The 11,261-nt window shown below is 57.0% G+C and overlaps 1 protein-coding gene across 4 annotated transcripts; it reads left to right on the forward strand.

Annotated features, from left to right (window-relative positions):
• The first annotated feature begins 1,848 nt into the window (after window positions 1-1,848).
• Window positions 1,849-10,918, forward strand: Chrd (chordin). Of its 4 annotated transcripts, none has more exons than XM_059277349.1 (23): window positions 1,849-1,996; window positions 2,166-2,335; window positions 2,730-2,859; window positions 3,009-3,137; window positions 3,215-3,314; window positions 3,416-3,503; window positions 3,835-3,976; window positions 4,090-4,230; window positions 4,312-4,394; window positions 4,472-4,619; window positions 4,749-4,855; window positions 4,976-5,095; window positions 5,608-5,764; window positions 6,072-6,292; window positions 6,911-7,024; window positions 7,272-7,535; window positions 7,623-7,716; window positions 7,827-7,880; window positions 8,124-8,227; window positions 8,666-8,768; window positions 9,547-9,701; window positions 9,856-9,955; window positions 10,295-10,918. In XM_059277349.1, the coding sequence occupies exons 1-23, from the start codon at window positions 1,849-1,851 to the stop codon at window positions 10,345-10,347; spliced, it is 2,925 nt and encodes a 974-aa protein (XP_059133332.1). In that variant the 3' UTR covers window positions 10,348-10,918. The 4 variants fall into 4 exon arrangements, with proteins under 4 accessions (XP_059133332.1, XP_059133333.1, XP_059133334.1 ...); XM_059277350.1 differs by having other exon boundaries at window positions 2,232-2,335; window positions 10,292-10,918; XM_059277351.1 differs by having other exon boundaries at window positions 2,232-2,335.
• Window positions 10,919-11,261: the final 343 nt, after the last annotated feature.

Consider the following 11,261-nt stretch of genomic DNA (forward strand, 5'->3'; position numbering starts at 1 on the left):
GGGTTAGTCCAGGAGAACTCATTTGTCCGTGGGAAAGAGAGGTCTTGTTTTAGATTGATGGAGTTTCAGTTCCTGGCTCTCCACATTTCTTTTCCCTGAACACTATACCTGCTGCCGAAATCCAACAGCTCTTTAGCTTTCCTGGCATTTCCCTTTCCAGCTGGCAATTTAGGTGTTGCCTATATTAGGGAATGACCATGTTATAGGAAAGAGGGTATGGACAGTTTGAGGGAGCTGGGGAGTGAAGGGGTATGCGTTTGGTTAAGACAGGCCCCAAAGCATGCCTTTAATCCCAGCACTTGGGAGGCAGAAGCAGGTGGATCTCCATGAGTTTGAGGATAGCCTGGTCTACCTAGTGAGTTCTAGGCTCGCCATGGCTACATAATGAGAACCTGTCTAAAAAGGAAAGAAAAGCAGACAGATGGACTGGACTCAGGTGCCTTTCTTTCTACTGGGGGCACAGGCACCTGGACAGCTAAACACACTTAGCTCTGTGTGCAGGCCTGCCCTTGATTGCCCAATGGCTCTCTTCCATTCCGACCACTCTTCATGTGACAAGAGAAATAACCAGGCCCATCTGTCCCCGTCTTTGGAAAGACAGCTGCTGAGCCTCCCCCACAAACAACTCTCTGCTGGCTCCTCTCTTTCTTCCTTTGGCCCAGGCTCTAGCTCCCGTGCTTCCTCCTCAGTCCCTGTCTCCCCACAGTCTCCGTCCTCAGGGATCTCCTGGCCTGACCTTGTGCTGGCTCCCTTGTTCTTCCTCGGGCTTTCTCCTTCGCCTACTCTGAGGATGGGCTGTCCACTAAAGAGTATGGCCCAGATCCCGGAATTCTCTAGTTCAATAAGAAGAGATGCCTCCTAAGATTAGGATCCTGGTGCTGGGACAGTGGGAAGAATGGTGGGGGTGGAAGAGACGGGGAGGCAGGACTAGAGAAGCAGGACAAAGGAGGCTGAGACTGAGCTGGAGAGGATGAGCTTGGATGAAGGAGAAGGGTGAAAGTCAGGTGATGGTTGGGTGGGCTTGTGACCAGGTTACAAGATGTGAGGGAGTTATTACTCCACTGGGTGGGGGTGCGCTTCTTGATTCGGGCTTGGTCCCTGTCCCTGGGAACTCCAGAAAGACAGAGAAGAGACCCTAGAAGGGAGGAACAGTCAGAGTGGAAGAAGGAGGGTGCTGTGGGTCTTAGGCAGGGGAAGATCGCTGTCCTTTTCAAAGACAAGTCATCATCCTCCAGCGGCCCATCCTGCCCATGACTGGTACAGGCCAGAGGCCCAGCCTCTGCCCTTTCACTAGCCCGAGGCTCCGGTTTTGGGATGGACACCACAGGGGTGGCCGCAAGGAGTGTGTGTGGGGGGTGTCAAAGCCCGCCTCTCCTCCCCCTCTTTGCGCCCCCTGGTTCCTCCCTTCCCCCTGCCCACTCCGCTCCCCCCTCCTCCAGTCCCTCCCTCCTCCCCTGCCGGGTCCCAGCCTGTCCCCCTCCCCCACTCGCGATCCGGCCGCTGCTGCTGGGCCGGACCCCCCGGGCTCAGCCGGGCTCCTTGCGGAGCCGCCGCCGCGCCCCGTTTGCTGAAGAGGAGGCCCCGGGCCGGGACTCCTGGCGCGGGCATAAAACGGGCCGGAGCCGGCGCCTGGGGCACTAGAGCGGCTTACGGCCCGGGTCAGCGCCCAGCCGCCCGCGTCCTCCCGCCCCGCCCGGCCGGTTGCAGACTCGGCGACTGAGAGACGAGCCCCTCGCCACTGCCCCCCTCCTGGCCCCGGCCCCCTCCCGCCGGCCCGCCTCCGGTCCGGCCCTACTCCCTCTCCTGCTCCCTCCTCCCGCCCGCCTCCCCAGCTGTCCGCTCCGCGTCATGCCGAGCCTCCCGGCCCCGCCGGCCCCGCGGCTGCTCCTCGGGCTGCTGCTCCTCGGCTCACGGCCGGCCGGTGGCACTGGTCCCGAGCCCCCCGCGCTGCCCATCCGTCCCGAGAAGGAGCCGCTGCCTGTTCGGGGAGCGGCAGGTAGGTGGGCGCCAGGGGGAGGCGCGGGCGGGGAGTCTAGCTCGGGGCAAGTCTGCACGCACCGGGAGAGGGCCCCGGGCGCAGGTGGCTCGGCGCAGCGGGAGGGCGGGAGGGGTAAGCAGAGGCGGCAGGGCGCACGGTGCCAAGGGACCCAGGGCCTGGCGGGCAGAGCCCGGAGCAGGCATTACGGCACGAGCAACCGGACAGCGGCCGCCAGCCAAGCCCGTCCCCACAGGCTGCTCCTTCGGCGGGAAGGTCTATGCCTTGGACGAGACGTGGCACCCGGACCTGGGGGAGCCTTTTGGGGTGATGCGCTGCGTGCTGTGCGCCTGTGAAGCGGTGAGTGGATACCGCAGCTGCCCGCCCTACCCTAGAGGGTAGCGGAACGCTGGCGTCCTAAGCCGTAGTAGACTCGGAGATGCTCAGGGGAAGGCTGGTCCTCAAATCCGGGGAAACCCCTTTCAAGTCTGCGGTGTTGACAGTTATTGATCGCCCACTATGTGGCTGGCTTTTAGCCAACTTCCCCCCTCCCATTACAACCGTGCTAGATAAATGGCATTATTAGCCTTGCTCTGCAGACAGGGACGCCAAGGCTCTGAGAAGTTAAGAAACTTGTCCAGAGCCATGTAACTTGTAAATAGCAGAGTTGACTGATTCCAGCAGAGGATCTTATCCTGGCGTCTGATGGTTGCACGTTACACTCACTTAATTTCCCTGTGTTCTCTGCCATCAGCCTCAGTGGGCTCGCCGTGGGAGGGGCCCTGGCAGGGTCAGCTGTAAGAACATCAAACCCCAGTGCCCCACCCTGGCCTGCAGGCAGCCGCGCCAGCTGCCAGGACACTGCTGCCAGACCTGCCCGCAGGGTGAGGCCCGATGTGCCCCGTGTTGTGGGTGGGTGGGAGGCTCCAACACTAGGTTCTGTGCAGCTTGAATCGCGGAGGATGACTGGCCCTCCTGGTACCCTGCTGGGGTTATTCCTTTAACCCCACCCCACCCCACCCCCTTGACACAGAGCGCAGCAATCTAGATCGACAGCCCGCTGGCCTCGTCTTCGAGTATCCAAGGGACCCAGAGCACCGCAGTTATAGTGATCGAGGGGAACCAGGCGCTGGGGAGCGGACACGTGCTGATGGCCACACGGGTAGGTTGGGGTGGGGGTGGCCTGACGAAGTTTAGGGCTGGTGGCAAGGGTTGACAGGCCATCTTCTCTTCTCATAGACTTCGTGGCGCTGCTGACAGGACCCCGGTCGCAGGCGGTAGCTCGTGCTCGAGTCTCCCTGCAGCGCTCCAGTCTTCGCTTCTCTATCTCCTACCAGCGGTGAGACAGGGGAAAGAGCCACGGCTAAGGAGTAGTTAATGGGGGCAGGAAAGGGGAGCCTGTAGATTCTGGATCCAGTCTCACTGGACCTTTCTTCACAGGCTGGACCGCCCCAGCAGGGTTCGGTTCACAGATCCCACAGGCAACATCCTGTTTGAACACCCTGCTTCCCCCACCCAGGATGGCCTGGTGAGATGATGCCCTTTATGAGTGCTTATCCAAAATGAGCACTTGCTGAGGACAGGCTTTGCATTGCCTCCTTTGGTTCTCACAACAGCCCAGTGGGAGAAAGACCCTGACATTATGATGCCCATTTTACAGAGGAGGGAACTGAGGCTCAGAATAGCAGAATGTGATTTGTTCAAGGTCATTTGGCTAGTAAGTGGTAAGCCAGGACTTAAACTCAAGGATCCTGGGTCCTTCTTAGGAGGGTCTGGGGTCTCCTCCCTGGTCAGGACTGGGCCCCTCAGCTGGCTTGTCCTGTATACTGACTGTAAACTTCCTTGTCTCTTTGCTCCAGGTTTGTGGGGTGTGGCGGGCAGTGCCTCGGCTGTCTCTGAGGCTCCTGAGGGCAGAACAGTTGCATGTAGCCCTTGTGACACCCACTCACACTTCAGGAGAAGTCTGGGGGCCTCTCATTTGGCAAGGTGCTCTGGCTGCAGGTAGGGGGAGTGAGCAGGTCTCAGATACAAAGGGCTGAACCTTCTCTAGCCCAGGGGTGGGTGGGACTCAAGAGAGGGTTTTCTGATGCCTGTCGCGGTCCTCCATTCCCCAGAGACCTTCAGTGCCATCCTGACTCTGGAAGGCCCACAGCATCGGGGTGTGGGGGGCATAGCCCTGCTCACCCTCAGTGACACAGAAGACTCCTTACATTTTTTGCTGCTCTTCCGGGGTCTGCTGGGCCCCAGGAATGGAGGTAAGCAGTGGAGAAGACGTCCATGAGCGTATAGGGAGGGTGCTCATCTTTCAGAAATGCTCACGTGTGCAGCACTTGCAGGACTAGGTCCGGTTCCCCTGAAGCTTCAGATTCTCCACCAGGGACAGCCACTTCAAGAGCTCCAAGCCAACGCCTCGGCACAGGTAAGGGAAGGCCTGCGTCCTGCTGTTACCCGCTCTGGCCTCTCGCTGTGGCCCACCACATTCTACTCTGTTCCCAGGACCCAGGTTTTGCTGAGGTGCTGCCCAGCCTTACAGGCCAGGAGATGGACTGGCTGGCGCTGGGGGAGCTGCAGATGGCCCTAGAGAGGGCAGGGGGGCCAGAGCTACGCATCAGTGGATACATTACTGCCAGGCAGAGCTGTGATGGTGAGGCAGGGTGGGGCTCGGCGCTGTGGGCACACACAACTGAGAGGCACAAACATGTAGATGTGGGAGAGAGTTCCGGGGGGTTCTGGGTGTGGGCAAGCCTGCTGCCCCCTGTCTTGCCCCCTGCAGTCCTTCAAAGCGTCCTCTGTGGGGCTGATGCCCTGATCCCAGTCCAGACGGGTGCTGCTGGCTCAGCCAGCTTGATACTGCTAGGAAATGGCTCCCTGATCTATCAGGTAAGAGTCAGAAGCTGTAGGAGGTAGGGAGGGCAGCAGGGCAGAGCCTTGACCCGCAGCGGGAAAGGCCCGAGGTCTTGGCTGGCAATCCAGTTGCCCTCCCCCAACCCTGCCCACCAGGTGCAAGTGGTAGGTACAGGTAGCGAGGTGGTGGCCATGACACTGGAGACCAAGCCACAGCAGAAGAACCAGCGCACTGTCCTGTGCCACGTAGCTGGACTCCAGCTGGGAGGACACATGGTGAGGGCCCCAGGCAGAGTTGTGCCAGGGCTGCCAATACATGGGCTGCGGGAAGCCAGGTTGGTTGAGTAGGGGTATGCAGTGTCATTCGCACACCCATGGGCTCTCTCAACGAGTCCTTTATTCATTTGACACATTTTAGAAAACCTTAGGCTGGGACCCTGCCCTCCTCCTCAGCAAGCTCACAGTTAAACAGGAGACCGCGCCCAGGGAGAACAGTGCGATAGATGCGTTGCCACTTTGGAGTGTTTAGTGTCAGGCATTGCACTGGTTGCTTTATTGATGTAAATATTTTGTGACCTTCACAGTACCCTTCAACAGATGAGTAACTAACTCTTCAAGGGTTGTTATGTGGCTAGGAAGTGGCAGAAGAGGGCCTTGAAACTTGACCTACAAAGTTCTGGTCCAGCATTATTGGCATGAGGAAGGATATATGTGTGTAGTGGAGGCATAAACATGGAAAGGCCTTGGAATCTGAAAGCTGAGAGGGCGCATCCTTCTCTGACCCCTAGGCTGTGGGTATCTGCTCTGGCCTGGGTGCCCGAGGGGCGCATATGCTGCTGCAGAATGAGCTGTTCCTGAATATTGGCACCAAGGACTTCCCAGATGGAGAGCTCCGGGGGCATGTGACTGCCCTGCCCTACAGTGGGCACAGTGCCCGCTATGACAGTGAGTGCTTCAGTCCACCTGCCCTTCTGTATCCTCTGACCTGTCATCCAAGCATCTAAGGGAAAGTGCCAGGGAGCCAGGGCCTCGTGTGCCCTCCTCTGCCCGAGTTCTGGCTGGCATTTAGAGAGGTGGGGGTGCATAGGGTGTTGCCGCTGGCCAACCCTCCCTGTTACCATTGTGCAAGGATTCCATGCTGTTCCCCAGGCCCCGGGCTGATGGATAGTGCCTTCCAAGCCCCAGAGATGGGGGGTGCTGAGGGTAAGAGCTCCCTCTCCTCAGCTGTCATCTCTCATCTGTTTGGATTCAGGATTGCCCGTGCCTCTGGCAGGGGCGCTGGTGCTGCCCCCTGTACGGAGTCAGGCAGCAGGTCATGCCTGGCTCTCCCTGGATACGCATTGCCACTTACACTATGAGGTGCTGCTGGCTGGACTTGGTGGTTCAGAGCAAGGCACTGTCACTGCCCACCTCCTCGGGCCTCCTGGGATGCCAGGACCCCAGCGGCTGCTGAAGGGATTCTATGGCTCAGAGGTAAGGGAATAGAGATAGGGAGAAGCTTGGACATTTTCTGCTCTTTAGCGTGAAGGGCTGTGTGGGTCTGTGGTTGGGGTGGAGAGAGCAGGCAGCCTGGTATAGAGTGGGCGTGGCCTTAAGTGTCAATCAGGCCTAGGTATAAATCGGACTCAGCTTTATTATGTATGCATTTTCTTTTTTGTGTCCTTTGTCCTAAACGATCCCCAGGATAGAGGTCCTGAGTCTCTAAAGAAGTAGGTGGGATGCACCATGCCTCTGAAGTGGTGTGGGATGCTGTAGACTTGGGGTCAGAGAGACCTGGCCTCTGTCTTAGAGACCTTAATCTCTTGGGTCTGTTTCTTCACCTGCAAACTGGGGACAGTAGGCTTTGTCCTAGAGTGCTTTGTGGGGCTGGAGAGGTGGCTCAGCGGAGTGGCCGACCTTCTGGAGGACCCAGTTTCAGTCCCCAGCGCTCATATGGGAGCTCACAACCGTCTGTCACTCCAGCTCTAGGGAACCCAACACCCTCTTCTGGCCTCTGTGGGCAGCAGGCCCCAAAGCACTCATACGCATAAAATAAAACGTTAGGGAACCCTAAAGTGCTGTGTTTCTGTCCTTCACTTGGTCTGTCTGCAGGCCCAAGGTGTGGTCAAAGACCTGGAGCCCGTGTTGCTGCGGCACCTGGCACAGGGCACCGCTTCTCTCTTGATCACCACCAAGAGTAGCCCCAGAGGGGAACTACGTGGGCAGGTATGCGGGGATGGTGCCGTTGCTTGTGCTCTCTGATCCCTAAGGTGGTGGTATTAAATTCTGGCTAGTGATAAGCATAAAGCCACATGGGTGCATAAGGAGGTTGGCAGCCCACCGCCCTCGCCTTGTGGCCGGGATGAGTACTGAAGTGAATAGGCTCTGCCTGGGCACTCATCAACCGCCAGCAGCGGCTGTTAGAGACATGAGGGGGAGCCCCAGCCCAGCCTCAGTTTCTGTCTCTTCACAGGTGCACATTGCCAGTCAGTGTGAGGTGGGAGGTCTGCGCCTGGCCTCAGAAGGGGTGCAGATGTCAGTGGCTCCGAATGGAGAGGCAGCTACATTGCCTATGTTGCCTGCTGGGCCTGGTCCTGAAGCCCCAGTACCAGTCAAACATGGCAGCTCCGGGAGGCCCCGAGACCCTAACACATGCTTCTTCGAGGGGCAGCAGCGTCCCCACGGGGCTCGCTGGTCACCCAACTATGACCCACTCTGCTCACTCTGCACCTGTCAGGTAGGATGTCCAGGTAGGGCACAGTTGGCCACAGGGTCTGGAGCACGGGGCCCAGCACACCTTCCAAGCCTTGGCCCCTCTCTACAGAGACGAACAGTGATCTGTGATCCCATAGTATGCCCACCACCAAGCTGCCCCCACCCAGTGCAGGCGCTGGACCAGTGCTGTCCCGTGTGTCCAGGTGAATGTTCTGCAGGGGAGGACAGGTAGTGGAGGGGCATCCACGGGAGAGGAGTGCTCTTGGGTGGGGAGCAGGGACCACTCCGCCTCACCCCTTCCTTGTCTCCACAGAGAAGCAACGCAGCAGAGATCTTCCCGGGCTACCAAACCTGGAACCAGGAGAGGGTGAGATGGGAGGGGTGGGTTCAGGGGTGAGAAGATCCAAAGCAGCCGTTGGGCTGGGGCAAGGGGACAACAGAGTGTGTGCCTGGGGGAAGCTGGGGCGCACAGGTTCTAAGCAAACCGGATAGTCCTCATTAGTGTTTTCTGGCTCTTGGCTTAACCTGGTGTGGGACTGGCTTGAGGCTTGGTTGTGGGCCCAGCTGGCAAGACCAGTACTAATGGCAGCTGGGTACTCTTCCCCACCAGGCTGCTATTTTGATGGTGACCGGAGCTGGAGGGCAGCGGGTACCCGGTGGCACCCGGTTGTGCCCCCCTTTGGCTTAATCAAGTGTGCTGTCTGTACCTGCAAGGTATGGCTACATAATCTTCTCTGGTATCGCAATCCAGTCGGGTCTGCAGAGACAGGGAGGGGGCTGCCTAGAGAGCAAAACCTGTCTTTGATGAGGAGGCCTCAAGATGGTATCGCGACAAACGGTCCCTTGGGTTTTGAGAGCAGGTTTCCTGTAGGAGGGGGTGAAAAACTGACAGGTACACATTTTGGCTGTGCCAGCTGACTGACTTCATGTGACCCTTGGTGCTTTCTGAATTTCCATAAGCCCCGTTTTCCTCTCCTGTGGACAAATATGGCACACTACCTTATGAGATACAATGATGATTTGAATTCGGATATAAGGCAAACTCAGGCCTCTGAGTAAAAGGCTACACATGTATGTCACTTGAGGTGGGAAAGGAGAGAGAAGGCTTATGACTCCCTCTTCCTGACACCCTTTCTCAATGGATACCTGCAGGGGGCCACAGGAGAGGTGCACTGTGAGAAGGTGCAGTGTCCTCGCTTGGCCTGTGCTCAGCCTGTCCGTGCCAACCCCACTGACTGCTGCAAACAGTGTCCAGGTGAGAGGCTTGCTCACTGAGGCCTCACCCTTGGGGTTGGGATAGACCCTGACCTGTGTTTGGGGTGTGTGATGGGGATGGGAAAGGAGCTTCTCACTTACCAAGCACTGCTTATGCCTACCCTGGAGCTAAGAACAGTGAAGAGGATGTGCACATATACAGAGTGAGGTGATGGAGCTCTAGTCCCGTCAACCCAGCCATCCATGCATCCATCTACCTACCCAGCCATCCATCTACCCATCCGTCCATCCGTCCACCCATCCATCCTTCCACCTAACCAGTCACCCATCTACCTCGCCACCTACCATCTATCTGTCTATTCATCTATCCATCAGTCCATCCATCCGTCCATCCATCCACCTGCCCAGCCATCTATCTACCCGGCCACCCACCATCTGTATACCCATTTATCATTCCATCCATCCATCCATCCATCCATCCATCCATCCATCCATCCATTCACCTTTCTACCCAGCCATCCATCTACCCAGCTACCCACCATCCATCCATCCATTATCATCTATCTACTCCATCTGTAATTCATCCATCCATTCACTCATCCATCTGTCATCCATCCATCCACCCAACCATCCACCCATCCATCCAATATCTATCCACTCCATCTATAATTCATCCATCCGTTCACTCATCAATTTCCCATCCATCCAAAATTATCACCTATCAAGTACCAGAAACTATTCGTTGGTAGGGAGGGATTCAAAGAGAGGTAAAGTTAGTTGACCCTTCTGGGCTGACTTCGTCTTTTCTTTCCCAACAGTAGGGTCAGGGGCCCATGCCAAGCTGGGAGACCCGATGCAGGCTGATGGGCCTCGGGGGTGTCGCTTTGCTGGGCAGTGGTTCCCAGAGAATCAGAGCTGGCATCCATCAGTGCCCCCCTTTGGGGAGATGAGCTGTATTACCTGCAGATGTGGGGTAAGTTTGGGGGACTTGCATGAGGTGGGCAGTATATGTTTGACCTGGAGTAGGGAAGCCTTCTCAGGGAGATTCCTAGAGATGGCTTTTCCTGAAGAGGCTGAAGACTATAGTGTGCTGTGAGGAACCTCAATGTCTCTCCATCCTGCACCAGGCCGGGGTACCTCATTGTGAGCGAGATGATTGTTCCTTGTCACTGTCCTGCGGCTCAGGGAAGGAGAGTCGATGCTGTTCCCACTGCACAGCCCAACGGTGTAAGTGAAGAGGCAGGGGCAGCTGCTGTGGGCTGGCCACATTCCCCCGGGAGGGAAGGGTGCCCTGTGGAGGTGGGAACTATGGTCTGCTTTACAAGTGCTGCCCCAGCCCGCCCCTCCAGGCTAGTCACTTATTGCCATTTCTTTACAAATGGGGTTTCTGAAGCTCGGGGCAAGCAACTGGACGACAGTTATGCAGGTGGTGTGTGCTGACTTGTTTGGACAATTTGGGCCTTTCCGGGACTGGATCAGAAATCTTGTGCCTGGTCCCCTATGCCTTCCTCCAGGCCACCCTGCTCCCCGTCTCCTTCACCATTCACCCCCTTCTGTCTTCAGCAGCCTCTGAGACTAGAACCCTTCCAGAGCTGGAGAAGGAAGCTGAGAGCTCCTAGGGAGCGTCCCGAAGGCCACATGACCAAGAGGATGGGCCTGAGCTGGGAGAAGGGGCGGTGCTGAGGACCCTGACTCTCCTGTGGGAAACCCAGTGCCTTGAGCACCTCTGCTCTGCTTCTTCTCCTCCCTACTACCTCTGGGAACCACAAGTCTACAAGGGCAAAGACTGCTGGGCCGGACCAAGGCCGTAGCCACGCTAGCTCCTGCCCTGTTACTCTTTTGGCCTCTGCTCCAGAAGCCTAACTCTTCTTCTGTACATAATGCCTCTGGCTTATTGGGATTTTTAATTTATCCTCACTCAGCACCAAGGGTTCCCTCACACCATTCCTGCTGCCCCCTGAGCTGAGCAGAGTCATTATTAGAGATTTTTGTATTTATTAAAACATTTTTTTTCAGTCTTTGGGTTTGAGGTAGGCTCTTTGTAGCCAGGGCCCTGAGTGGGCCCCAGTGGAGATCTGAAAGTAGGAGGTAAGAGGGGAGTCCTGGGCCCAGATTCTTTCTGACCCTGGGAGCTGGAAGGGGCTTAGGGAACAGGATGGTAGCAGTTGCATAGCATGTCTAGGTTCTGTAAAGAGGGTTGAGACTGCCTATCAAAGGGGATGGAGTACCAAAAGTCAAGGTAACCTCAAGCTGAGTTCCCCAAAGCTGGCATTTTTGCTGATGCCATGTCTGAAGCTGTCCTAGGAAGAAACAGAAGTGCCCCCTCCCTGCCCCCAGCCTCTGTCCTTTGTCTAAAGTGAGGTACACAATTTCCTTCCCCGAAACAGTTGTTTGCTGACCAGTTCAGGGGCAAGCCCAGATCAGAGTGCACTGGAATCAGCCCTGATCTAGTTAAAACCGAGCTCATCTTGAGATAAACCGCTGTGTGAGCAGAACAACACGCGACCCCTTCCTTTTTTTAAAAAAAAAGATT

Source organism: Peromyscus eremicus, chromosome 12, assembly GCF_949786415.1.
Source record: "Peromyscus eremicus chromosome 12, PerEre_H2_v1, whole genome shotgun sequence".
Classification (NCBI taxonomy): domain Eukaryota; kingdom Metazoa; phylum Chordata; class Mammalia; order Rodentia; family Cricetidae; genus Peromyscus; species Peromyscus eremicus.

Coding starts and splice junctions, on each gene's coding strand:
- Chrd (XM_059277349.1), top strand. CDS start 1,849: ATGCCGAGCCTCCCGGCCCCGCCGGCCCCGCGGCTGCTCCTCGGGCTG. Junction 1,997..2,165: donor GCCTGTTCGGGGAGCGGCAG/GTAGGTGGGCGC, acceptor CCTGGCGGGCAG/AGCCCGGAGCAGGCATTACG. Junction 4,395..4,471: donor AAGCCAACGCCTCGGCACAG/GTAAGGGAAGGC, acceptor CTCTGTTCCCAG/GACCCAGGTTTTGCTGAGGT.